The 26,441-nt window shown below is 31.7% G+C and overlaps 1 protein-coding gene across 2 annotated transcripts; it reads right to left on the bottom strand.

The window, feature by feature from the left end:
- Positions 1 to 558: 558 nt before the first annotated feature.
- Positions 559 to 26,441, bottom strand: LOC124362482 (transcriptional coactivator YAP1-like). 2 transcript variants are annotated; one of them, XM_046817024.1, is made up of 5 exons: positions 26,243 to 26,441; positions 22,373 to 22,556; positions 15,812 to 15,915; positions 15,673 to 15,734; positions 559 to 8,383 (listed from the first exon to the last, which is right to left on the bottom strand). In XM_046817024.1, exons 1-4 carry the CDS (start codon positions 26,249 to 26,251, stop codon positions 15,678 to 15,680), a joined length of 354 nt encoding a protein of 117 aa, XP_046672980.1. In that variant the 5' UTR covers positions 26,252 to 26,441; the 3' UTR covers positions 559 to 8,383; positions 15,673 to 15,677. The 2 variants fall into 2 exon arrangements, with proteins under 2 accessions (XP_046672980.1, XP_046672979.1); XM_046817023.1 differs by lacking the exon at positions 15,673 to 15,734.

Raw genomic sequence — 26,441 nt, 5'->3', positions numbered from 1 at the left:
TTGTATATACCGCTTTTCTATCATCAATAATATTTCCTAGTGTACAGTTTTCCTTACTTATAATATTCAATATACACAATAATGATTTTTACACCTGAGGAAGAGGGTAGATTTCAATCCTCGAAACTTAATCTGATACATCTTGTAACACGTAATGATCGAAAATATCCAAAATCATATTCTCCTATCAATATACACGATGCAAAACATGTTTATTTATGATGTAGGTACATACTATTTACCTTGCCTGTTTTGCTGTTTCTTAATTAGACCCATCTGGTTCAATTTTCAATGTTATTTTTTAAACCAAATAAGTATTAACCCCAGATCAAGTATTTGGTTGTTAGAAGTAGACTTTAGATGATGGTTTAGATAAATTTTCTGATCATCATTGTTATATTTCCTCAGATATTCTTTTTTCTACAATAATAAATAAATATTAAGAGTTTTGATTATATGCTCATCGAAAACTTACATCTAGACAATCAAAACCTTTACTTACCACTAACAGTAAAATAAGAGATAAATAAATAGGTAATGAAATAAAACCCATTGAAATACTTAGAAAAACAAGGCATTTATTGTGTAATACAAATAATAATTGAAGACTGTCATAGTATAACCTCCCTAAAAAGCTTAAACACTAAAAGAAGAAAGTTCTGTATGTTAGAATCATTACATCAAGAGGCATTATATATTTATAATTAGTTAGTTTTAATAACAATAGTTCTTTTTAATACATGACACAATATTTTACAAAAAAATATTGACAGAAGTGTTATTGCTGAGTACAAAACAGAAGAATAAATTTTGGCTAAACAATATACACAAATTCAATTATAAATACAATGATAAACATCAAGAGTGTATAAATGTAATATTTACAAGACGATACAAGGCACACCACAGTAAGTGTAAGGCAGCAGAAGTGTTAGTAAGCCACAACTTTCATTTGTTTTAATAATAACTTTACAAATTTTCAATTTAAATCAAATCGGATACGAACATGAAAGTAAAGCAACTTTATAATTTTACTTTGGTTCTTTTAAATGCCAACAACAAATTCCACTCAACATGACATTGATTGCCATCAGCAGTCATGAAGTTGCCATAAAATATTATTCTACAACTTCAACATAAAACGTAAGATGGCCACTGTATATCTTGCTCCCACAAAAGTGCAGTTGCAAAATTTGAACTATAACAATCAGTTTAACAATTCTCTAACAAGATCATCAATTGACTTCCGATTAATAACACAACATTTTATTAACACAATCTGATAACTGAAACCGTTAACACTCATCACAAACATTTCACAGCACTCAAGAATAAGACATATTTAATTTGTATTAATCATAAAAATAAGAGCTACATACATACTTCAGCTTCAAGCTAGCTTGGTAAAATTGTCCATACGTTTATCTTAAAATGCCATAAAACCAAGTAAATAGTTACAAAATATCAAATGTAGTGCCAAAATAAATGTAAAATACAATAATGTTTTCTATAAAAATCAATTCACTGTAAAAGAATGGTATACCAAATTTTATATCAACTCCCATTTATTTATGCTGACTTAAGCAATGTTTTCTATTCATATTTGTATTTTATAGTAACTCTAAGAACTAGTACAATTCAAATAAAACTTGGATTATCTACATGGCACTTGAGCACGCCACTACCTACTACTCATTATAGTCCAAGTGTGAGTGTCAAGTCAGGCTGTCTAATCAGTGACTGATAATGTACATTATGAATCACTCTATTGAATTTTTAAGATAAAATTATTTGAATCCAAACAGACTTTTCATAATCACAAAAATATTTTAAGATGAGTAAAATTACAGGTCTAAAAATAAACATACAAACCACATGGCACTTGAGCACACCACTATATACTACTCATTACAGTCCAAGTGTGAGTGTCAAGTCTGGTTAAGTCTACTCATGCTCAATGACTAATGATTTACATTGTGGATCACTCAATTGAATTTTTAGGATAAAATTATTTGTATCCGAAAATGTTTCATGATTAAAGAACATTTTTTATGAGTAAAATTACAAGTCTATAAATAAATGTAAAATCCACATGGCACTTGAGCACACCACTATCCTACGACTCATTACAGTCCAAGTGTGAGTGTCAAGTCTGGCTAAGTCTAATCAAAGCTCGACAAATGATAATTTTCCTTTTTGGATCACTCGATTTTGACGCAAACAAATTATCCACCATTACAGAAAGTGTTAAGATCAGTAAAATTACAGCAAGTCTAGAAGTAAGTATAAAATCCACATGGCACTTGAGCATGCCACGTATCTACTACAGTCCAAGTCTAAGTTTCAAGTCTGACTAAGTTACTTAGTGTTCAATGACTCATAAATTGTACATTGTGAATCACTCAAATAAGATTTTGGGATCAAATGTTTTGCATCCCAACAAATTCTTCACTGTTACAGGAAAAGTGTTAAGATGAGCAGAGTTAAATCAAGTCTAGAAATAGGTGGAAAATTCACATGGCACTTAAAACACGCCACATATTTATTACTCATTACAGTACAAGTGTGAGTGTTAAGTTTGGCTATGTTACTCAATGTTCAAATTGATTTAAGAATCGTGTATTCTGAATCTCAAAACTGAATTTTGTAAAGAAAGATTTTTACTCCTATCAGAAGGTCTTTTTCGTGTGTAACATATTACATTTCCTTAGGTCATAATTTAGGTGTAATTTAGTGCAGGTAGCAGTATAAAAGTGAGTATTTCTGAATTGTTAAGTTTCATTCATAAACTGAAAATCTATCTATCTGTTTACACTTCCACTATATAAATTACACTCGCAAGTCTTGATCAATGATATTTTGATGTAAAACATAAAGAATATTGATTTACTCTTAAATTACAGTATGGCAAATAAATATGGCGTTAAAATCTAATCAAATTATAATATCCACTTTATTAATGTTTCGTACCAATTTCAGGATTCGTTTGAACAAAAACATACATTAATTGATCAAATAAATTGTTACTAACAGTTTGGTATCCTTTGTTAATTTTTGGATGAAAAGAAATCTGACAGGACTGTTATAATCAGGTCTCCAAGCCCAAACTGTTTAATGCATAGCTCTGTGAGTGCATGTGCATATGGCAAAATACTTGCATTAGAGTACCATGTTTGAAATAATAACTTAAAATGCTTTTTATTCCTGAATAACTAATATTACTTGTGTACTACCACTATATAACATCAGGCGTTTTTACTAATTCTGCTGCTACACTGCGCTGACCTGACACACTGTCAGCAATATTAGATTTAATAGATATGACAAATAGGCTACAGATATACAAATTAAAGATTAAGAAAACCATCATATACGTAGAATTTAAGAATGAAATATTGGGAGCTACAAAAGAGTACGGCTCTATAACGAACACGCTACCAGATCGGCCCAGGGGAGATCAATCTATGCATTCAGACCATGATGCCTTAAAAAGTATTTACATAATAAATATTAAATTCTAAGGGTGTAGAAAGATCTCCACATAAAGCATAACATTGCCTTCTCTTGTGCTCCTTTCCATAAAATTGTGGCTCTTTCAATGTACCTTTTTTATTTGAATGTTCAAACCACAATGTGAAAAATTTGTGTTTTTGCAATATATTTTTTAAATATTTACATATTTAAAGGCTCCAAAAAACAAAAGAGAGACACTTTCATGATCATCTATGTTTCATCAAAGTTGTCATTGATTTGACCATGATTGTTCTAGTCTATTCTAGTTATGCACACAAAAAACTGATCAGTATTTGCTTATACTATGAATGTTTTGCGGCTCATCAAGTTGTATATGCACTATATCCGGTTGTGTATTTTTTTCACATTATGGTAATGAATAATAATAATACTTAATGTTGTTGTTCATTTTTGTAGACAAAAGGCAATTTTTAGAGGGAATTTGAAGCAATGGAGGCCCTCTAATTCCTCTGAAATTGAGCCCTGGTTTTGTACATAAAGAACATATGCATTGAGTTATGAATATTTCTGTAAAATAAATTATGTCCAAGGAAACAGATTTTAAATTTATTTTTATAATTATTTCTCACTTCCCTAAAAGATTTCATTTAATAGTCAACAATGAAGTAGGAATACAGCACCATTCTGTTCGTGTAATATGTAATTATGACATAATCTGAAGTGTTCCGTGTGGTACTAGGAATTGGGTGGAATAGGGGCAATGGTACTAACACAGGAACGCTTGTCACCAGGCTTATACTTCCCATAGTTAAATTTTACCTCAAATAACTGGATATTGCTTTCATTGTAAGACAAACCCTTACAAACGTGCCAAACTTCACACTATACATTGGTATAGGCTACTTACTACAAAAAATTGGCACTTCATTCTTCTTACTCTGTGCCTAGTTTTTATTGCTATTCACTTTATTTTACTTATTTATATTTAAATACGTATTAAAGTAAAAAAAAACAACTACTACATTCAAGTTGGGGCATTCATGTTACAAAAATACTATTATTTTATAAAGAATTTGTTTCCAAAATTGTATAAAAAAATCTGCCACTGAGATTTTCAGCCAAAATAATCTAATATAACACACATACAAACTCACAATACCTTCCTTTAACAGTCATAAAAAATATTTTCTAGGATATACAATAATATTGTTGATCATGTTTACTTATGTTCAATAACCTCTTTGAGTGTGATCATTTAGTACAAGCTTTGTAATGACAGAAAGTGTTTCAATTCATTTTACGATGTTCGGTGATCTTAATCTAATTTATTGATGGTTTATAAGCTAAAACTATACAAAACACTAAACTATTGATACTCTGTCACTACTGCAACTTTACATATTCTACATTACAATTGCAACAGCAATCATATGGCATTTCACTCTAGATCTGGCCATCAACGTTTATTGGTTGGTTATTGACATCGGAACTGTAACATTTGAAGTAAATGAACTAAATTCTCTGATTATTTGAGTTATCGTCAGAAGAGCAGAAATATTAATGAATAATTACAATCTTCTATTTTAGTAACAAAGTGTGAATGACAATTACGGAACCTTTAATATTCCCTGAATAATTTTCAATAAAACACTGATGATGCAAAAATGACTTGGGTGTTAGCTGTACAAAAGGATCCAACATAGCCATCTGACTGATGTAATGTTAACTAATTTCGATTTGAACAAGAATCGTTTAAGCTTTTCTGTTTATACCATGTTGAAGCATTGCTTACACAATTAATTATATTCCAGAAATACTTATATTTGCTGTGGAAAGCAATCTTTTGTCAACAGATGTTAAACTGTAATTTCCAACTGTAGTACACTACAGTCTACATTGCCAGTAGACTGAAGTTGGATCTCCCTGAAATATTTCTAGAATTTAAATGTGTGAGCAATGTTTCAACGCAGTTTCAACTGGAAAACTTAGTTATGACACCAGTTGTGTAACCCTAAGAACCCATAATTGTTTGAAAGAGTCAAAAGGCTGGTGCTGAACTTAGCACAAAAATACAGAATTCAGATCTAGGCTAATTTTAATTTTAAATTATTTAAAACTTGTATTCAGGTAAACTGAATACATAAATAAAGATGCCTTAAGTTGAATATTGTATTTTAGTACAAACATTTTGGCAATGGTCTTTAAAAACCAAAGCACCTAAGTACCATCTGATGACTTTTTAATTTTGTTGTGTCTTAATTTGTCTGCATTAGTTTTTTTTAATAAAAATATAAAAGATATATTTTACTTGTGTATACAAAACTTTTTTTAAGTAAGGGCCATTATTTTGTTTACTCTTGTAATTCTGGCAAGTTTTACGAGTCTAAGCATCCCTTGTTTACAAGCATGTGCAGCTAACCATGTTGCACTGTGTAACTTTCAAATTTTCAAGATTTTTTAATCATCGCCACATGTATGGTAAAATAGGTTATACAATTTTTTAATCCAAGAAACATGTCAGCTACTAACATTTATCATCAGTTTTGTTAAGTATACGGTGATAATGATTCAGAAAATGTCCTCTCAATGAGTAACCAAACTCTTCACAGAGGACCTCGAAAGAGATTGGACAGTTCCTTGATTTTTTTACTTTTTATTCATGACAAAGAGGATGACATGTAACATGTTAAACGAAATTATCACAGAAGATGAAACATGTATTTCTCATAACCACTGAACCTCAGTCTATGCAATAGCAAATAGTTCTAAAAATAAAACGTTTTAGTTTTCTTTTTCTTAAAAATAAATCTCCCTTACTTAATTAAATAATGTCACTTGTGTTTTTATAATCATTAATAAAGATAAAGATCTAGATCTAGATTACTATAAAATGGCCAGATCCAGAACTAGAAATAAAATTGGCAATAAATAAAATATGGGATTTAAGCAATGGTGAAAGAGAAATAGTTTCAAAATTTAACTTTACTTACTGTATACTGTACTTCAAACATAGTTTGTTTAAATATTTCAAATTTTTGTAAATGTTCTAAATAAAGTTCAAAATAAAAAGCCGTTGACAAACTAACTGAATTTTGCTTTAATTCTAACTAACAACATTACAGTATAAAATTTACACATTCACTGAAGCAGATATTCTAAATTAATTTCAAAAAGGAAATTAAAATTATCCCGGGATATCTGTAAATCTGAGAAAACTATTATACATCTTCAAACATGTAACATAAATTTCAGTCAATATAATAAATGTGAATATTTCTTGTTCATACTTTCTTTATTATTGTAGTTATACATATCATGTAAAAATCCCACACTATTTCTCAACGAACAGGATAAAGTGACAGACAGTGCAAAACAGTGTATATAAGCGAAAGGCAGAGTCATCCGGACTGATAGTGCCCGGAATAAGACACGAAGGTGAGAGAGAAAGGCACTAACTACACTACCTTACACAGGGTGAAGGCACACGACTTACAACTATGGCTTTGTACAAAAACATGATTGTCTGTTTGCAATTCCTTGCGATATGTTAGTTACAACATAATCTACAACATAGCTGCATCTTTGTAATTTGATTACAATCATAGAACGTAATAATGACTTACCGACTAACAGATGAGTATAACAGTATTGCTAATATATGTACAACAGCAAGGCACAGACAATGGATGGATTAGTTACGGAGGCAAGGGGTTGAGCAATCTGTGACGGTTATTGTCAGCTAGATATTGTTTTATTGCTACGTTATTGCTCCGAAGGAGACAAGTGAGCGCTACTCCGGCCGGACACAGCTGTCTCAACACTTGCGTACGCAAGGGTGAGCAACCCTGCCTGGCCACTACTGAACCGTTACAAACAGCTACGACAATCAGTTTATAACAAAAATAATCATCTGACAAAGAACAACAAACGTAATACGTAGATAAACTAAATACTGATAACAATGAGCAGCCAGAGAGATAGCTGCCTCAGTGGGGGACTTTGTACCTGGAGCTGCTGGACCCTCACTTACCTTTAATACTGCTTGTTCAGTTATATATTGTAATGCTGGATGCAGAAGATGTATCTAAATATGTAAAATCTATAAACTTACATCGAGTAGCATTTTTTACAAAATATAATCTACATTTTATATTATAAAAATATAGACCTAATTTACGGCCAACGATTCTTCATCGATTTGAATTATTATTAACCACAATTTTCTGAAGAATCAATTGTGATAGTCCAGCAACGGATGTACATTGTCTAACAACATAAGTACAGAGACAATACCGACTCTAAACACAATATAAATTTCTCAAACCTTATTCCTAATAGCTTTCAACTTTCATTAAAATTATAACAATACAATAACTATGTAATAATGAATCCAAATGCAAATTTTATCAAAGCGACTGTTTCAACACAATATACGGCTATTAAACTTAACAATACAGAAAAAAAGTTACGAAATCGAAGCAACAATAATTAACAGAATAGGATGAAACGTTCTCAAATTATCAAAAATTGTCTCTGCCTGTTTTATTAGCAAACCAACATGACTTATAGCTTTCGGTGAATTACATAACAGTGCAATAAACATCTATTTTAAACACAAACTTAAACTTGAAAACGAGCACAGTTCATAGTGTTCAAACAAACGATTCCCTTACGCTACTTCATCAAACACATGATATCCTTAAAACCTTTAAAAATGGTGTAAAAGTAGAATATCTTCTATAACAGTTACGATATGATAAGAGAACTGTAAAAATGCTTTGATACAAACTAAAGAGAAGAGAACATAGTCAGCTAGTTCCGATCAGAGCCAGGTGAGCCCATTGTCCACTTTGGGGTTGATTAGTGCTTGAACGTCATCCAAGATGTCCGACGAGAACTCTTCTCCAAGCTGCAACAAATAATAATCATTTCTTTATTTGCTCTACATGCTGTCAATCATTCCAACCGTTTCAATTTGCCTCAATAAATTCAACCTCCCATGCAAATATACCGATTATTATGTCAAATACAATAAAGAGTTAAAATAAGTACAAGTTGTGTGAGTACTATAAGGGAATACAGCACTACTGTTATTATAAAATTATTTGATATATGTATCAAACTATCGGACAAGTAATATGTACTGCAATTGACCAATATTGTAGCTATAAACAGCTACACAGATGTTTCAAAAAAATTAATGCTACTGTCAATTTATAGAAACTATTATTCACTTAATACAAAAACATTTTTTTGTCTTGTTCATGGAGGGAAACCAAAGAAAAAGTATTTTTTTTAATTATGTTTCTTTTTTTACAATTTGACTTTACAAGCTTCTACACTTGATAATTTCTCCAATCAGTGTGTTTACTGTTTAAAATATTTTTAACATTCATCCCCAGTAATAGTGGCAGCAGCTCCTCCCTTTTTCTCTTGAAGTCAAATCTGAATCTACCACTATTCTAAGTAAAAGTAAGAAAAAAAATACATGTAATTAAGTCAGGTAAGTGAAGTGCAAAAGATATCAGTGCCATACCATATTTAAAAAAATGAGAGATGGCATTTATGCAGGTGCATTGTCATGGTAGAAAACCCAATCTCCTATCTGTTTTAAATGAGGTCTTTTTTACCAACACTGTTACGTTATTACACTTATTCCTGATAATGTTTTAATGGTCTGTCAACAGTCCAGTCAGTTTTTTCTACATTTTCATATTTTTTTCCATTATATGGTCATCCAGAACAATGGTTAATCGACATGTCCATTAAAAAAAAAAAAACAACCACTCGTACACTTGAATTTCCCATAATTTCAATTTCTAATATATTCTCAACATTAAAATTATTTAAGCAGTATATTTATTGAGCTGTAATGCTCAGCTGCGATAACAGGTGCACATTGTTCACTTAACTTGTCATCACAAAAAACAAAGAGAGAACAAAATAGCACTAGCAAAATCACTACAGATCAAAAGAACAAGCTAGGTCAATAACACAGTCCGCAATGAACTGTCAATGAGCGGCACTATACATGCTCACGTACTACACAAGCCCCTCCCCCAGCAATGCTACTTTGGCTTCTTTTGGTATCCCCTCATATATTATTTCTGTAAATTATGTAATTTTATTTATGCACTAATGACTGTCTTTAAGCAAACCAGTAAATGCTGTTATTTATAATCAAGCAAAACACGTTTTTCTATTGTTCTACGAGTTGTTGTGTAAACACTGTTAACTGACATTAATTTTTTCAGATTTTGATTATTTTACCACAAGAACTTTAGCCTATCTATAGAAATTTCTTTAAAATATAATAGGGAAGTTGTCTGAAAGGTTCTGTATTTAAAGGTCCATATTGTATTTACATGTTCATATTAAGTGTGTACGTATATTTACATGTGTAAGTACAGCAGTTGTCTTACAAATTTTAAATTGATAAGATTAGAGATATTATTAAGACCTAAGGAAAAAATTATTTACAATTAAATATAGGTATAAAATTAAATTATTCCTCACTGTTAAGTTCTCCAGTAAAAAAAACTATTGGGTTGTGCAAATACTGTTGATCCCAGGAGCCATTTTTTCAGTCCTATCCAGATTCTTCTCTGGCAGTCTCTTTAGGTCTTCTGCTAGGCATTCCATGAAGGAGGCAACTGCTTGATAAGAAGGCTTCTTTTCAAATTGACATTACTAATACTCTATAAAGGTTTGTTTGAGATACATGTTCCATCCTATAATTCTATAATTTAAACTTTCTAATTTTCAATTTGTTGGCTAAGCAATCAGAGGTAAAGCATTAGATTTATTGCTACACATCCTGGATCTACTTCTCCGATGAAGCCTTTGATGAGTTGTATTACTGTGGTTGTTGATTGCTTGTTCTTGATGAAGCAATGCTTTCTAGGAATTATAAGATGCATTTTGTGAATGCATAAGTTATAAAAGCATATTCATCAACAGTCTTACTGATCAATAATTAGCAGCTTTAGTGGTTAGGCCATTTTTATACTTCAGGATAATTTTAGCCACGTTTATATTATCAATGTAAATTCCTTTATTTAGAGACTAGTTTATCAGATTTGTTAGTGATATTAGGAGTCTATTTTACAAAGATTGATAGTTTGAAAAAAATATTATCTTCTACAGAAGATATTTTACATTTTATTTAAGATTCCGGCTGATAATCATATTGGTACAGAAGTTTATTTATACCTATTAAGAATTGATAAAAACAGCACAACAATCAGTACAATTAATGCCACTATTGTGTGGTAACAGTAAAAAAAAGTAAAGTAAAGATGTCTTATTTTACCAGGCGAAGTTAGGGCTAAGAAGCCCTCTCTAACACTTAACCTGGGGACCAACGGTTTAAAGGTGACTTCCGAACCACCACCAATGGCCAGGCAAGTGGCTGCTTGCAAGGACAGGATCACTCAGCGCTCTACGTTGCTTGATCTGGTTATCATGCGATAACCGTTGTACCCGCTACACCGCACCATTGGCACAGTAACAGTATAAGTTATATAGAATTAATTTTCACCAGTGTGTTCTCCTGTTTATAAATACGAATGTATGTTATGCAGCAATGTGTAAATAAGAATTTGTGTTATGTTACTTACAAGTGTAATATTTTTCCTTGTGAGTAGTTATAAGTCCGAGTAGTGTGTACCTAAATTTAGATTTTGTGCATATTTTGATAAATTTCTATACTACTATTTTGGAAACACATAAGGCCACCTAAGGCACACATCCATCTTCCACTAGATGGATGGAGTAGAAGCTCAATAAAGATCGCTGGCTGCTTATGAAATGGATGCCACATAGAAACCGCTGAAAGAAACCTACTTCCAGAAGATGAATGTTTTGGAATCGCTCGCCAAGCAATTTTCACAAACGTCCTCATGCAACGATTTTAGCTGCAATACACATGGCATCACTTCAACATATACCAACACATTAGTTCATCACACCACATGGTCTCTTAAAAGGTATAGAAAATACATTTCTTGTCTTTTACTATAAGAAACAAAATATAAATTTTGAGTTTTGAAGAATGTTTCAAATTATTTTTTACCGATATTAACGAAAAAATATTTATTGGATTTTGCTGGTTCTTAATTAGTTAAAATGCTTACCTCAAGCACATAGCTAGACATTCTCTGCTTGTGATTTATTTTCTGTAATTTATTTTCATCCCTTTATAACATTTTCTAAAATTGTCAAAACTTCTTACAAATTTATCTTTGAATTTGTTATTTCACTAAGTCTAAAATCTCTCTTTGCCCTCTCTAAAATGATGGAATTCACAAAACGCTTATCTTTTTTTAATAATGAGGTACACCCAATGTTTTCTTTTACAAACTGAATACAGCATGACTATATTCTCATCATCACTGTAGGAACTCAAACTCACTGGTACGCCAAGGTGTACTAAATTTCATTATTTCAATGATTCCCTGATGGAGATCGCATGAAAGATAAGATGTAAAGAAATTCGTACATGCAACCGCGGACGGACGTTTGCAATGTGAGACGGAGTTTACTTGGAAAATTGGCAGTACTGTTAAGTGAACTTTGTACTTCTCTTTGGAATCGCTAGGAACGTGATTGTAGTATTTTTCCCCCCAAAAGTTAACTGTGTTCCACACACCTTTTCACTTATTCTCAGCCTGCTCTATGAACCAGGCATTATATTTCTGTTCGAGATCTTTGAGCTGCAGATTATCGGTTTTTCTAAGCTGTGGTTTACCATTTGTCATTTCCACCTGCATTAAGAAATTTTATATTCAGTGCTTGTAAGTATGTTTCATATGTAACTTTAATTATATCTTATACCTTTTTAAAAAACTGGTTTTTATTATATTACATAGTTCATAATACTGAAGCAAGACAGTTTCTGTGCTTGTTTTCTTGTAACCTGTAACCTGTCTTTAATTCTTGGATACTTACTTGTTCTACTATAATGCAACTAATTATTCTTTGCTTAAATTTGATTGAGTTGTATTCTGAGTTCGTTTTAATAGACTATAGAAGTGCTGAGTCGTCAGATAATCCTATACAGATTTCATGTGGAAGTCGTCTTAGGTTGTTTCCTTTCAGGACCCCTGATATAGCTTGGTTATCATCCTAAATTGAGTTGCCATCTTGGTTATCATCCTAAAAGACCCTCCTTGGTTTTTTTACACCACATTGTAATACAGTGCAGTTTTATAACTTTTCATTTTTTAAAGGTATTAGGTTGTTAAACATGTATAAATATGAATTGGATATATTTAATAATAATTTGAATTCATTTATAAATAAGCAAATATTATTTTTTAAACTTAAGGTAGTAACCGAGTTTTGTTAAAGTTTTTAATAATTATTATTATATATTGTATTGTATTTTTATTTTTTCTCGTGCTATAATAGAAACAGTTAATTTTTACTCAGCCTAATAAAGAATTTGTAATTGAGTTTCTTCGTATATGTACTTATATATTATATTGTAAATTATTATTATTATTATTATTAACTTGTATTGTTAATATAGCTGTTTTGGGATAATATTCCCATAGCTATTGTACAAAAATAAATAAAATAAATAAATCAAGTTATTAAGTTATGTCGCCCACTGCACCAAATAGATTATTTTAATTATGTATGCTATCTATCTTTGTTGTTATTGGTTTTAATGAGAATTTTAAGCTACTGTTTGATGACCTTTTAATTCCCATTTAGAACGATTGTTTTCAGAAGTTTCCAATAAGTTAATATTTAGGTACTCTTGTGTTTTCCGAGCAATTCGCTACTTAGTTTTTACTCTGTTACTATATTATAAGTGTGTTGGACATTTGGAAGATGTATGTAAATCTTAAAAGAAATTCGTTTTTACAAAAAACACAAACAAAATATATAATCATCTTCATTTAACCTGAACCCATTTTATGTATAGGGTAGCACACTATGTGTCACATAACAGGCCTTGTAAGATTCCATGCAAAGTTATTTAAATCTCTAAGCTCATTTCATTAGTTTAGATATTGTGTTACTATGTTACATGTTAAAATGTCATAAGATTACACTCACTTTTTTTACATGAGACTATTATAATACTGTTCACTAATGCACATCCAAATCCCATGGAGTGATGTGCACTATCACAGAACTCGATGTTGCTGTTATAGAAATGAAGTTTCATTCAAAATTTCAAATCTATGTATGGGTCATGTCGTTCTCTAGATATTGTATAGACAAACAGACAGACAGAAATGAAATTTTGCAAACCCCTTAAGTGATAGGCTTCACCAACATTAAGCCAGGGAAAAATAATGTCAACCATATGACCTACTAAACTGTACTGGCTGCACGCTTTTGTCCATGAAATTCACTATGATGTCAAGTTCCACTTTCGTTTCACAGATAAATCATAGAATTACGTCCTTCTTGGTCATAAATGTTTCAGGGTTTACTAACTGCACCACTGATTTCATTAATTATCCCAAAAAAAGTTATACATGGTGGCTTGGTGATCATTGATCACTAGCATTGTGTGAAATGATTCGAACCAGGAACTGCTCATGGATCAACTAAATTGTTTCACATTAAGAATGTCCATTTCATCCAAATGGGGCCACAAAAACTCCTTTATTAGCATATGATATCGGTGTCTATTGACTATTCCAGTTTGTCCTAAGAGCCTAACAAATCCCAACCGAAAGACGCACCTACCTGTGTCACTCATTGTTGATTTATAAACCTTTCTTGGATCATGCAAGGATTCTCTAAAAACAGACACAGCAATTCTGTTTATTCAAAAATCTATTTAAATGGAAGTGCACTTTATCACTGAAGATGATCATGTTCCCAAAGCAGATGTTTTCTGTTGTTTTCTCATAATCCAGTCAACAAAATGTTGTCTCTTCTGGTTGTCCGTCACTTTCAGCTACTACGCCAACTATAAAGTACTTTCTATCGTTGGAGGAGTTTCTATAGTTGGTAATGAAGATCATAATGGAAAATTGTCCACATTGAATAACACCTTAGGCAATTGTTAGGACCAGCAATGAATTGGAGCAATAGCCAACTTATCATGAACCACCTCAATGTTTAGATCAAGACCAGTGGTTAGGACTTTAAGGTTAACTAATACTGTTTGAATTTGTTCATCCCTGTAAACTGTTAATTTATTCAATGCCATATTACGCCCAAGAATCTTGAAGTCACTCAATAGTTGTTGCATAGCTCTCAATTCTCAGGGGGCTATGTAGGGGGTTCTTCACCATTGTTTTTAGAGTGAGATATTGTGAGTTTTATATTTTGGTAGAACATTCTGCACATGTAGTTGAGGCTTTTTTTAAATTAATCTCCTTTGTTTATTTCTTTGAAATTGATTTCCTTGCAATTAATTTGCAATAACTTTCTGTGTGGAAATTTTCTATATTAATAGTAGTTTCCTCAGTGATATTTTCACATGTTGGATTCTGTATGGTTACCTGTAAGTTTCCAAACCTTTTTCTCCAACAAATATTGTTATTACAAGAAATTTTGATAAAAAGTGTAGGAAAGGTGATTGCTGCTCCGCTGTGGTCCTGTTTGAGGTTCTTCGCTTCTAAATGTTTTTCAGATGTCTCCAGCTATTATGTAGTAATTTTATTCTTGTGGAATTTAATTTTGTGTTCATAGTCTGGAGTCATCTCAGTTATATTTCTGTGAAGGCCCTCAAAAAAGTATGAAATGTCCTTAATAGTTACTTATGGTTCCAGCTCTATATTTTTAATTTATTCTGTTTGAGGTACATACCAGTAAACTATATAAAAACATAAATTTTGTAATCGAATTATTTTTATGATGTTTTTCTCCTAAGTGTTACATATGGACATACAATAAACATAGTTTAGTTGGAAGTTGTAATATAAACAGTAAAATTTTAGCAAGGTAAAAACTGTACAAATTTAAACCAAAATAAAATTATCAAGATGTAATTACGTATAATAGAAATTGTTTTTAGTACTAACAGTTTTGTTGGCCCATACTAAAAAGAAACTTAACAACACAGTTCATTAAAATTTAAGCAAAAACAAAAAACAAACTTGAGACCTGTAATATTAACCCAATGAAGAAAATATAATGACCAAATCTTGAGACGTTTGTTACTTGATAGCTTTAACGACAGAAGCGATAGAAAGCTAAGTGTAATGGACATCACAACTCACCCACCTCATTTACAAAATGCTTCCACCGAAGATATTGGCAGGGAATATAGGATCATCAGCTGCCAACTGAAATAAAAGCAAAGTGTCACAATGAGACAAGTGCATGACTAACACCGTCGCACATCGCACACTAGACTACTCACCTGTAGAGATGGAACAAGATCATCCGTAGAGTCGATGTTATCGGTCAGAGAAGTCATCTCGTGCGAGTCCAAGGCGATATCTGCCGGCCCCGGGGTTCCTCCCTCTGTCAACAAATAATCAGACAGACTAGAAATGGCCCGGTAATTTAATCTATTAAAGCTTTTCATGTATACAAAAGTCATTAGGAAAGTAAGCTGTTTTAATAAATAAAAAAATTATATGTAACTTACAGCTTTTATTATATACATTTGAGAGAGTAACTTACATTATTTTTTAACATAAGTGACATACGTTTATCAATAACAGCATTAATTTAGGTGCAAGCTTTTCAGTAAATATTTACAATTTTGCCAACTAAGCACTTAACCAGTTGTAGCGGTTTTCGCAGCAACAAGGTATAAACCCACGCCATTGACTCTCTTATTGGTTTGACCTTGACAAAAGACACACATTTTTCATTGCCAGTGACTATCTGGCTTTAAAAATTGTCAACTTCTAAATGATACTGGTTAAAAAACTACAGCCAGTCCCATTGTCTTTGTTTTGAGTTTATCTTTTAAAAGTTTAGATACCCATCAGGCAAAAATTTACGATATGCAAGTCTCTAAATTTTATATACTAAATCTGTGATTGTGAAACACTAATGTAAGCACATCCTCCCCAAATATGCAGGCTATCCAGAAAGTAACAGATGTTTTGAAATAAGAAATTAACCAACTAAAATAGGAACATTTTATTATACACATTTAGAAGCTACACTTTTAGGCTATTGTTCAATATAATCTCTGTTCAAATTGAGACATTTATCATAACGCGGACAAGTTTTCGATTCCAAGTTTGTAGAAATCTGCTGCCTGTGATCTTAACCACCGATTAACTCCAGCGAGAAAGTTCAGCGTCACTATCGAAGCGCTGCGTTGCGAGCTAGGTCTTCATCGCTGGAAAGAGGTGGTAGTCGCTTGGTGCCAGATCTGAGCTATATTGGTGTTTATTGTCAGCAAAAACCTTATTACCGAATGCACTTCACAAGTGGTGGGATTTTCAATTGCAGCACACATTTTAATTAATTAATCACAGTGAGAAAAGTAAAAGAGATACAGATCACGCGCATCTACAGCTCGATGCATACTCAAACCAAAAGGTTGAGTACACATAACCTGTAGATGTACCCGAGAATTCTGACAAAGGAATCGGCCACACCCAATCACAAAAACTGCATATACTGCCCTTAAGAAAAAAGAATATGATTTCCACATCAAGACCTTAAGATATCAGCAAACACTAATTACATACATCAATCATCCAACAAAAATGAAGCAGCTTGGAAAGTGATCAAGAGTAAAAGATGCCTCAAACAACATATTGAAGGACAACACAAGCTAACCATTAATGGTAAAACAACTGATCCTTTTAAAACTGCTAAACAACTTAACTCCAGCCTTAATTTCACAAATCCAGCCAAAAATCATTGACTAACTTCACTTCAACTATACATGTTTTAGAAGCTGTACATAACAACTGTAAAAATATTCCCAATATGACCCAACAGTACTGTAGTGCAAATGTCTGGTTTATAACTAAAGCCAGTCTACAGATTTTTTTTTGGAAGAAGAAAATGCTGGTATCTCCACAGAGATGTGGAATCATGTGATCATTGAATCATTGAAACAGAATTGAGACTTACATTCGAATGATTGACATCAACACAACAATGAATGAATGAATTACGAGGGCCATCCGGAAAGTAGTACCCGTTTCCGCCGCGTGAGGCGCTGACGACGCGAGTAGCCGCCGCCGGTCAAGGTCAGATCGCTTCAGTGGCTTGTCTGCCTTCTCTGTTACAAGTTCCGTGACGCTAGCATTGCCTGTGTTGTTTCTGTGGCAGTTCATAATGTTTAAAAAAATTGAAAAACGCCGCCAGTTGTGAAGTGAGAGCTGTAATAAAATTTCTCAACGCAAGAAACGTTCGACCTTGTGATATTCATCGCCAATTAAAGGAAGTGTATGGAGACAATGTGATGGAAGAGTCATCTGTTCGGCGCTGGTGTCGTAATTTCAACTTGGGGAGGGGGAACACACACGACGATGAGCGTTCAGGGAGACCATCTGTCATTACAGATCAACTGCTGAGGTCAGTAGACGAATTCGTGAGGAAACGATCGGCGCGTCACAATTGATGACATCTGTGAACATTTCCCTAATGTTCTCGAACAATTGTTCATGAAATTGTCAAAGACCATCTGCATTATTCAAAAATTTGTGCAAGGTGGGTCCCTCGCATGCTTACAGATGAGCACAAAACCAAGCGTATGGCTGCTGCATTCACATTTTTGGAACGTTATTCTGATGAAGCAGACACGTTCTTGAATCGCATAGTTACTGGTGATGAAACGTGGGTTTGTTATGCTTCACCTGAGAGTAAACGACATTCAATGGAGTGGCATCATACTCATTCACCAAAGAAACCAAAAAAATTCAAGACTGTTCTGTCCACCAGGAAACTTATGGCAACCATTTTCTGGGATCGACGTGGTGTACTGCTTATTGATTTTATGGCCCGTGGAGACACTATTAACGCTAATGCGTATTGTGAAACATTAAAGAAATTACGGCGGGCAATACAAAATCGACGTCAATGCCATGACAATGCCAGGCCTCATGCAGCGGGGATAACACAACAACTTCTGCAGCAATTCAATTGGGAAATTTTTGACCATCCACCGTATAGCCCGGACTTGGTCCCTTCAGATTTTCATCTCTTTACAAAACTTAAAGAGTTTTTGGCGGGAAAAAGATTTGACAGCGATGAAGAACTTAAAGAAGGCGTGACTACGTATTTCAATCGGCTGGCGGCGGAGGAATATGACGCTGGAATACAAAAACTCGTCACACGTTATGACAAATGCTTAAATTTGCTTGGAGATTATGTGGAGAAGTAGTTTAAGGTATGCTCTTTTCAATAAAAATGTTTATATTTGTTAATATTTACTTCTGTGTCTTTATTTCACAAACGGGTACTACTTTCCGGATGGCCCTCGTATATTTCCAACACCTATGTTGAGTTTACCTTCTTCCTAAGATCAAGAAAATATGTTAAAAAGTGTATATTTATGGTCATTTAAATTTACTCCATTCTTAGTATTGTTTGTTTAAAAGCTTATTTTGCATCTCTCCCAACCAAGAAATATATATATATATATATATATATATATATACATATACATATACAGCTCTGAGAAGCCTATTTTTGTCAAAAGACAACTTAGATGGTTTCATAAGTCTTTAAATGTATAGTAAAAGTTACATTGCCTATTATTTCTCCACTGCTAGCAGTTATCCGTTGGTTACCAAGCAATTTAGTAGGCGTTGCACGTGTATGACCACTGCTGGTTCAAGTTAATTGTATTTCCTACACCAGTATGAGCTTGTATTGTTGCCACAATCAAGAAGATACATCAATGAGTTTATAATTATTACCATTGTAATTTACTCTGCTCTAAGTATGCTATGTTCCATAGTTGATTTTGTTTTGTTTTCCGATCAAGAAAATATATAACACAGATCAGACAAGCCTACTTCTGTCAAAAGAAAACTAAGATGGGTTTTATATCAGTCTTTAAATTTATAGTAAAAGTTCTTTTAATACTTTAGAACATTTGAGCTGTAATTAGTACATTTGTTCAAAAGAACAGTCCAGCGAGATTTCATCCAGCATAGTTCTTGTTGACTCCTACTTCAAAGGGAATCATTGGAGTCAAACTATGACCTTCTTATGTTTTAGGACATTTTCTAAGGTAGATGAGTACTTACCTAATTGCTGAAATCTACAATGTCGTTAAAATTATGGTTACTTATTAGAAAATGTACTTACTATAAATTAAAACAAATTGAAAATAATAAACAATGTTTAAACAGAACAGTTGATTATAGTTGGCAGGCTCATTCAATTAATATTACACAACTTTAAAGAACAAGATGGGATTTTTCGTTACTTAAAATTCAGTGGGGCATAGATCGGAGAAATTTTTCAAATAAGAATAGGCCTCTATTCATCTCAGGAACTGCAAGAATGTCCATGTAAACTTTCAGTACAATCGGTTGAGTAGTTTATGCGTGAAAACAAAAAAAAAAAAAACAAATGCACTTTCGCATTTATATTGTTAGGATATCTTTTTTTTGAAGTTATAATGTACCGTGCACTAAAAACCAATTGCAAATAATTGGTTAAGCTCAACATTTAAGTGACTCAATATTTCTTTTACTTGAATACATTTTTACATAATATTTTAGGTAATGTAAAAATACTTATCAAAACAGTATAATATTAAAAATAATAAAACTAAGTTGGTTCTTTCATTGTGTAATATTTTCTGCTGCCAAGGTCTCTTATATAAATCAGTTGGCACTAGACCATGGTATTAATATACATTTGAATGGCAATTATTCAGAATGTTAAAAAACCCCTTCCTTCTTAATTTGAATGACTATAATTAGAATTTTTGAAGTATTAAAGTTATAATATATCAATGAATAATATTAAGTATAATCATAATTTTAACAAAAGTTTTGGAAACATGATTTTAGCGAATACAATAATTTATCTGGTTTTATAATGTATTTTATACAGAACTATCAAAATAAAAAAGTTTAAAGTTTAATCATTATAGGTTTTAATTTATATATATATATATATATATATATATATATATTCAATTTCTACCCAGATGTGGTTTTAACGAAATTGACTACAGTTACATCGTAGAACTATTTTATGCTTTAATATAATTATATAATTTTGCCATCATCACACCTCCACACCTAAGCCATAAAAATATATATGATAAATCAATTTACAGTTTAAGTATCGACAACATATAAAATTACTCTGATCCTAGAAAAATGAAGATAAACTGAAATAAAATTTATCCTAGAGATTTAAAGGAATACTATTTGTAAAATGTTATTACTGGGAGTTGAAGCAAGTCACTTAACTGTGATACATCATGCATTGGAATATAAAACATTTTACACTTTATTACACTGAGACCTACCACACTGGGAGTGTTCGATGGTGAGGCACGGCGTGGCATATGTTTTTGGCCATGTAGATGTTAATCTACATGTTAGGAGTCAAGGAAATAAAAATTAACTTTATGGAATTTTCTACTATCCACTCTTTTAACTCTGGATCTGGCAGTTGAAATTTCTATAATAGTACGCACTATTTTGCTAGTTTTACATACCTTCATTCAAACCTATGCAGAATATTTATTATTGAAGTAAAGTATACGCTATTATATATTTTATTTTTCAGTACAAAACAACAAACATTGATATAAAGTTTGGTTAGTTTTTTATTTAAATTTAGGTTTTTGTTTTTCATTATAAGTGAAAAATGAAAAGTAAAACAAAAATATCCAAAAGTAAATCCTTATAAAGAATAGAAATAATTTTTGTATTACTTTTCAAAATATTCAAAATGTTTAAAAAAAGGTTTTTTACACAAAACATCAATAAATTCCATTTACCCCAATATTTTTTAATCGTTTTGGGCAAATAGTAAAATGTTGTGTGTAAAAAAATTACATACAGTACTCACATTTTAACATATTTAGATATTTCCTGTATGCTTATTATATTTTGAGGCCACTTCTATCTTATAGAGCATAAAAGTTCTGAAAATAAAAATACATTTTTTGTTTTTTTTATACTTTTTATCTAAAAATGTCTGTTACTAATTCTATTAAATGTTTTTTCAAAAAATAAAATAAAAAATAATGAAATAAACATTATATTTAATCTAGGCGTAGGCCTGGGTATAACGATTTTTATAACACAATTTAGCCTACAGACCTGTGAATGTCACTAAATTATTGTACAATAAGTGAATCACAAATAAACCATTGATCACGGTATAGTTTATACGTACATGCTTAGAATTCACAAATAAAAGTTTAGAATACACAATGAGTAATGCCGGTGCATCAATATCACGACTATAGTCCTCTCGAAATTACAAAGTTTGATCACAAAATAAACACTTATAATTTACTTATTCCTTGAAGATATCTATACCACTTGATGGTAAATTTCGCAAGGAAAATTTTAATGTGGTTTGATGATTTTATGATTACATATAATTTTACATTTATACTGTAATTTTTTTAAATACCCTTTCTAAACAGCTGTAAGTGAGATGCCAGTAAAATGTGAATTGACTGCGAGAAGGATGGATAGGTAGTAAATAATTTACTCACCAGAAATAGCTGTTAATGTAACTACAGTGTTTTACATATTATTAGATGATGGTGTTTTAAAGTCTGAGCATCTCCAACATGAATAAATTATTAATTTTAGAATTGGTATTGAAAGTTGCTAAACATTTAATGAGTGAATTGTCATGAGATTGTGTTAATGATAATTCCTGTCACTATTCCACATTGATTTTGTAACCATTGAGGACTTGTTCTAAACAGTGTGATTGGTACAAAGCTGGAGACACATTCCACGGAAAACCATGTCACAGCTCCACAATGAGTGGGAAGGTAGTAGGTACTGACCGCTGACACCATCCATGTTGTCATCCATGGTGGACAGAAAGTCCTCAGGTGTATGTGGCAGACTGTAGTTGTTGCTCATGCCCAGCCCACTGTCGGCCGACTCCTGGCGCGCGTGGTCTGTGAGTCCGGACAGAAAGGGGTCCATTCCTGAGTCTGTCGTGCTCTGGCGCATCATCAGCTCTTGCTGTCAATAACCAACGATCACTGTTACTACAGGCATTCCAACAAGGTTTTTAAGTCATACAAAGAGGTGAATTAATTTAGACAACCGTTTTATATATATTTTATGGTCCAGAAATGTAGGTTAGGGTAGTAAATCTAAATTTATAACAAATTGTAATGAATTAGACAGTTTCAATGTGAGCCTGTGATTATAAGTTAATTAAAATATGAACTGAAGAAGTTTGGCATGTCTTTTTTTAACCTTTCATTTTTCTTAAATTAGGTTAATATCATTTTTAGGAATGTTTATATAAATGATTCACATTACTTGCAATGACTAAACTGTTTATTCCATAACATGAATTAAATACAACAAATGGTGTCATTTTATTACAAGTAGCAACAACATTAATATCAATATTAATAAATTTAAAACAGTGGTAAGGATTTATTAGTAAGGTTACTTCTCATCATCTAATAGATTCATGTTTGACTAATGCAGTTCGTACAGGACAAACCAAAGCTTAAAAAGATTGCTTACTTATAAATTTAGTTTAGTTTTCTTTTTTTTTTGCTAAAATTAGAATCATTTTCCTACGTAAAAAATGCTTATTTACAGACAGATTTTACAGGCTCCTTCTACTTTATTCAGAAATCTTATGTTTGCGCAGGATTTCTTTGTAAATTTCATAAAAAATGTATGTATAAAGTGTTATGCATCATTTTTCTTCTTATGAATAAATATTTTTACTGCATATATTGTATTTATTACTTTAAATGTGAAAAATAAATGACAAATGTATCCACATTATAATAAAATAAAAAATGTTTCACAAGTTCAAAGTAGCCAAATAAAAATAGAAATAATTGTTATATTTACAAATAAATAGCAAAGTGGTAAATGTTTACCCATTTGTAGTTGCAACACAATGAAATAACCATAATACAATTAACTCTCATACAAATTAATGTTTTTTCCTACATCTTTTAGAAGGTAGTAGATGTAGAATAGCATAAAAGTCAGTGTTTTGCTTCAAAATTATCAAAAAACTAACAAGAAAACAAGATACAACACTTCTACTTCTGACTTGAAAAAGTCAGTCAAGTCAGATTTCATTGGAACAACACAAATATCACTTGATCTTGATCATAAGGATCACCCATTCTGAAGTATTGTATAATAAATAGTCTATGATAACACTTTGCTCAATTCATACAAAAACTTCCAAACAAAGAACCAATTGATTTTGTACAAACAACAATCTCCACTGCAAAAAGACAAACAAAATAAAATCTGGGAAAACCACACAGAATGTCAACTGGAGACAAAATAAAAGAAAATCTAAAACAATTGAACCTTAAAAACATTTAATAGGCATTTGATTGACGTATAATTCAAAGGTCTTTGACCGGTGTAATAATACTTTTAAAGGTAAAATACAAATCATAAGTTTTGGTGTTGATTGCACGTCAATCAACATTAAGTGAGTCAGTTGACATTTCCAGGCATTATTATTAAAGTGTACAATCAAAAATATATACGAATTATAATACAGGATGTTACAAAAACAAAATCATACCTGAATGGCTCATAATTTTTTATATGTGGTTGGCTTAAACAATTACTTCTAGTAGTGGTAATATCGGTAATATACGTTAGAGAAGTTGGCTTATCTCGGCAATGAATACAAATTCCCGCATGCTCTGTCCATAGGTATTAATTGTGTATATGAACAGTTATTATGCCAAAAACTTCTTGTTAATTTTAATTATATCATACAGTAATGGTCAAAGTCATTTCAGTTCATATATTTTTTTTATAATTAAAACCTGTAGTGAAGTTATACATGCTTAACCCTTCTGGTGAGGCACAATCTTTATTTTAAAAATTATTTTCTCGGCTTAAAGCAAAACTTTGGGGTTGTTTTGGGCGGGTCGTCATCAAATTTTGTGTGGTGGTGGCAGTAGTTTTTGGTGGTAATCTCTTCATGGTCAACATAATTTTTATGGTTATCAGAATCTGTGGAGTCAAGATTCATGATCCCCTTGAAAGGAAGTATTTTTATACAGAATATTACTGAAGAAATTTGCGCTATTATAAAGGAAATATTCACAATTAAGACTATGTTTTCCAAATAATGTGATGTCAGTTAAAACATCAGTGAGCAGTATTTTTCCTAGGCAGAATGTCAGTATCTTACATCAGTGCATTATAAAAAAACGATTATTATCAGCACTGGAAGGCTAAGATCTATTTATTAATTCATACTCTCCTGTACTATAGTATAAATGATACTGTATGTATAAAATGCTTCAAAAGAACAGTACTACTTTTAGTTCATATGGTGAGTTTACAAACAAATTGTTATACAAATTTGAAATCAACACAATTCGTATTAGACTCCCGTTCTGGTAAACCGTTAGCGAATACCATTATCAAACTTAACGATACGAGCTAGAGCTAGCGTGTTGCCGCAATTCAATCAATAAGATTCCGAGTGAGTGAGTCACACACAGAGGGAGTGTGAGGATCAAGAATGTGTCCACTATTGATCACAACAATAGTCGTGTGGTGGTTGAACCTGTCTTTGCATGGTTTAACATTGCCATTCAACACTGGCTCTGATCCTCACCTCACCTATTGTCCTCACATCTAAAAGAAAATTGTATTTTTTATGTGAGAAGATTATTACTGTGCTCTTCAAATTACTCTTAACGATATTATAAACTAGTAATAAGTTTTAAAGAAAACAATACTTAGTGGCCTAATCGGCAATGCATTCTTCACCCAAAATTCTACATTTCACTTCTATTACAATAAATCTTTTAGAAACTAATTATTCTTTAATTTAAAATATTTAACTTTAATACGTTTTCTAATATATAAGGCATTTTTTATATTATTTTATGATTGAAAATTTTAACTTCTTGAATTTAAATTGTATATAAGGAAAAAAGCTTTTTTCAAATTATTCTATTTTATTATTTTTTAACACACACAAATTTCAGGACTTTTATGAGTATATGAAAGTAATGTATATGAAATAATTGACCTTATTATATAAAATTATACATGTTGTATATACCACTAAAAATACATACAAAATCCAAAGACCACAAGTATTTTTCCCATGTTAACACAGTTGTTCCATGCAATTTCAATCCATTTGGATAACTAGAGGTTAAAAAAGATAAACAAATTATACAGAATTAAGAGGTGTTAATATAGTTTTTTTTTTTAATATTTTGTCAAATCTTATTATTTTATCCAATTCATACTTAACATAAATTAAAACATTAATAAAAATAGGTACAGATACTTGATACCACCAAACTACCACTACTAAGTCAAAAGATTGTTTTGGGAAGAGTTTACTTTTTTTAATTACTGTACTCAACAGATTCTTCAAACCAGTATCAAATACAGAATAATAATCCAATTAATGTACATGAAAATAGGTGTTGTTTTTTTTTTTCAAGGGATAGTAATAACTGAAAATAACCTGGACACCAAAACTAATGAATGCTCTTTATATACCTCTTCATAAGCTGTCTTACTTTGAATGGATTTGTCAAAGTATGACCCCACTAACGTAAATGTTAATAATACAAACATACTGCATGTTAATGTTGATATGCTGGAAATCTTTTATCAGTTGCAATTCTCAGTGAAAATAACGCTATAAGGTACAAACAAACAAAACTTACCTGACGCATTATCTCTTGTTGCCGCAGTTTGAGCCGTTCACGCTCCAGCTGGAGTGACTGGAGTCTTAGTTTCTGCTGACTGGCAGATGACTGAACCTGCGGTAGCCACGAGCTGAGAGCTGCTGGCAGCAGGGCTCCAGATGTGGGCGGTCTCTGGAGATGCGTAGCTGTAAACAAAAATTAATTTATCCCTGTCGTA

This window comes from Homalodisca vitripennis, chromosome 5, assembly GCF_021130785.1.
Source record: "Homalodisca vitripennis isolate AUS2020 chromosome 5, UT_GWSS_2.1, whole genome shotgun sequence".
Classification (NCBI taxonomy): domain Eukaryota; kingdom Metazoa; phylum Arthropoda; class Insecta; order Hemiptera; family Cicadellidae; genus Homalodisca; species Homalodisca vitripennis.
This window is presented reverse-complemented; position numbering and strand designations above follow the sequence as displayed.

Coding starts and splice junctions, on each gene's coding strand:
- LOC124362482 (XM_046817023.1), bottom strand. Junction 15,916..22,372: donor CAACATGGATGGTGTCAGCG/GTCAGTACCTAC, acceptor ATTTGTTGACAG/AGGGAGGAACCCCGGGGCCG. Junction 8,384..15,811: donor ATCTTGTTCCATCTCTACAG/GTGAGTAGTCTA, acceptor TATTTGTTGCAG/CTTGGAGAAGAGTTCTCGTC.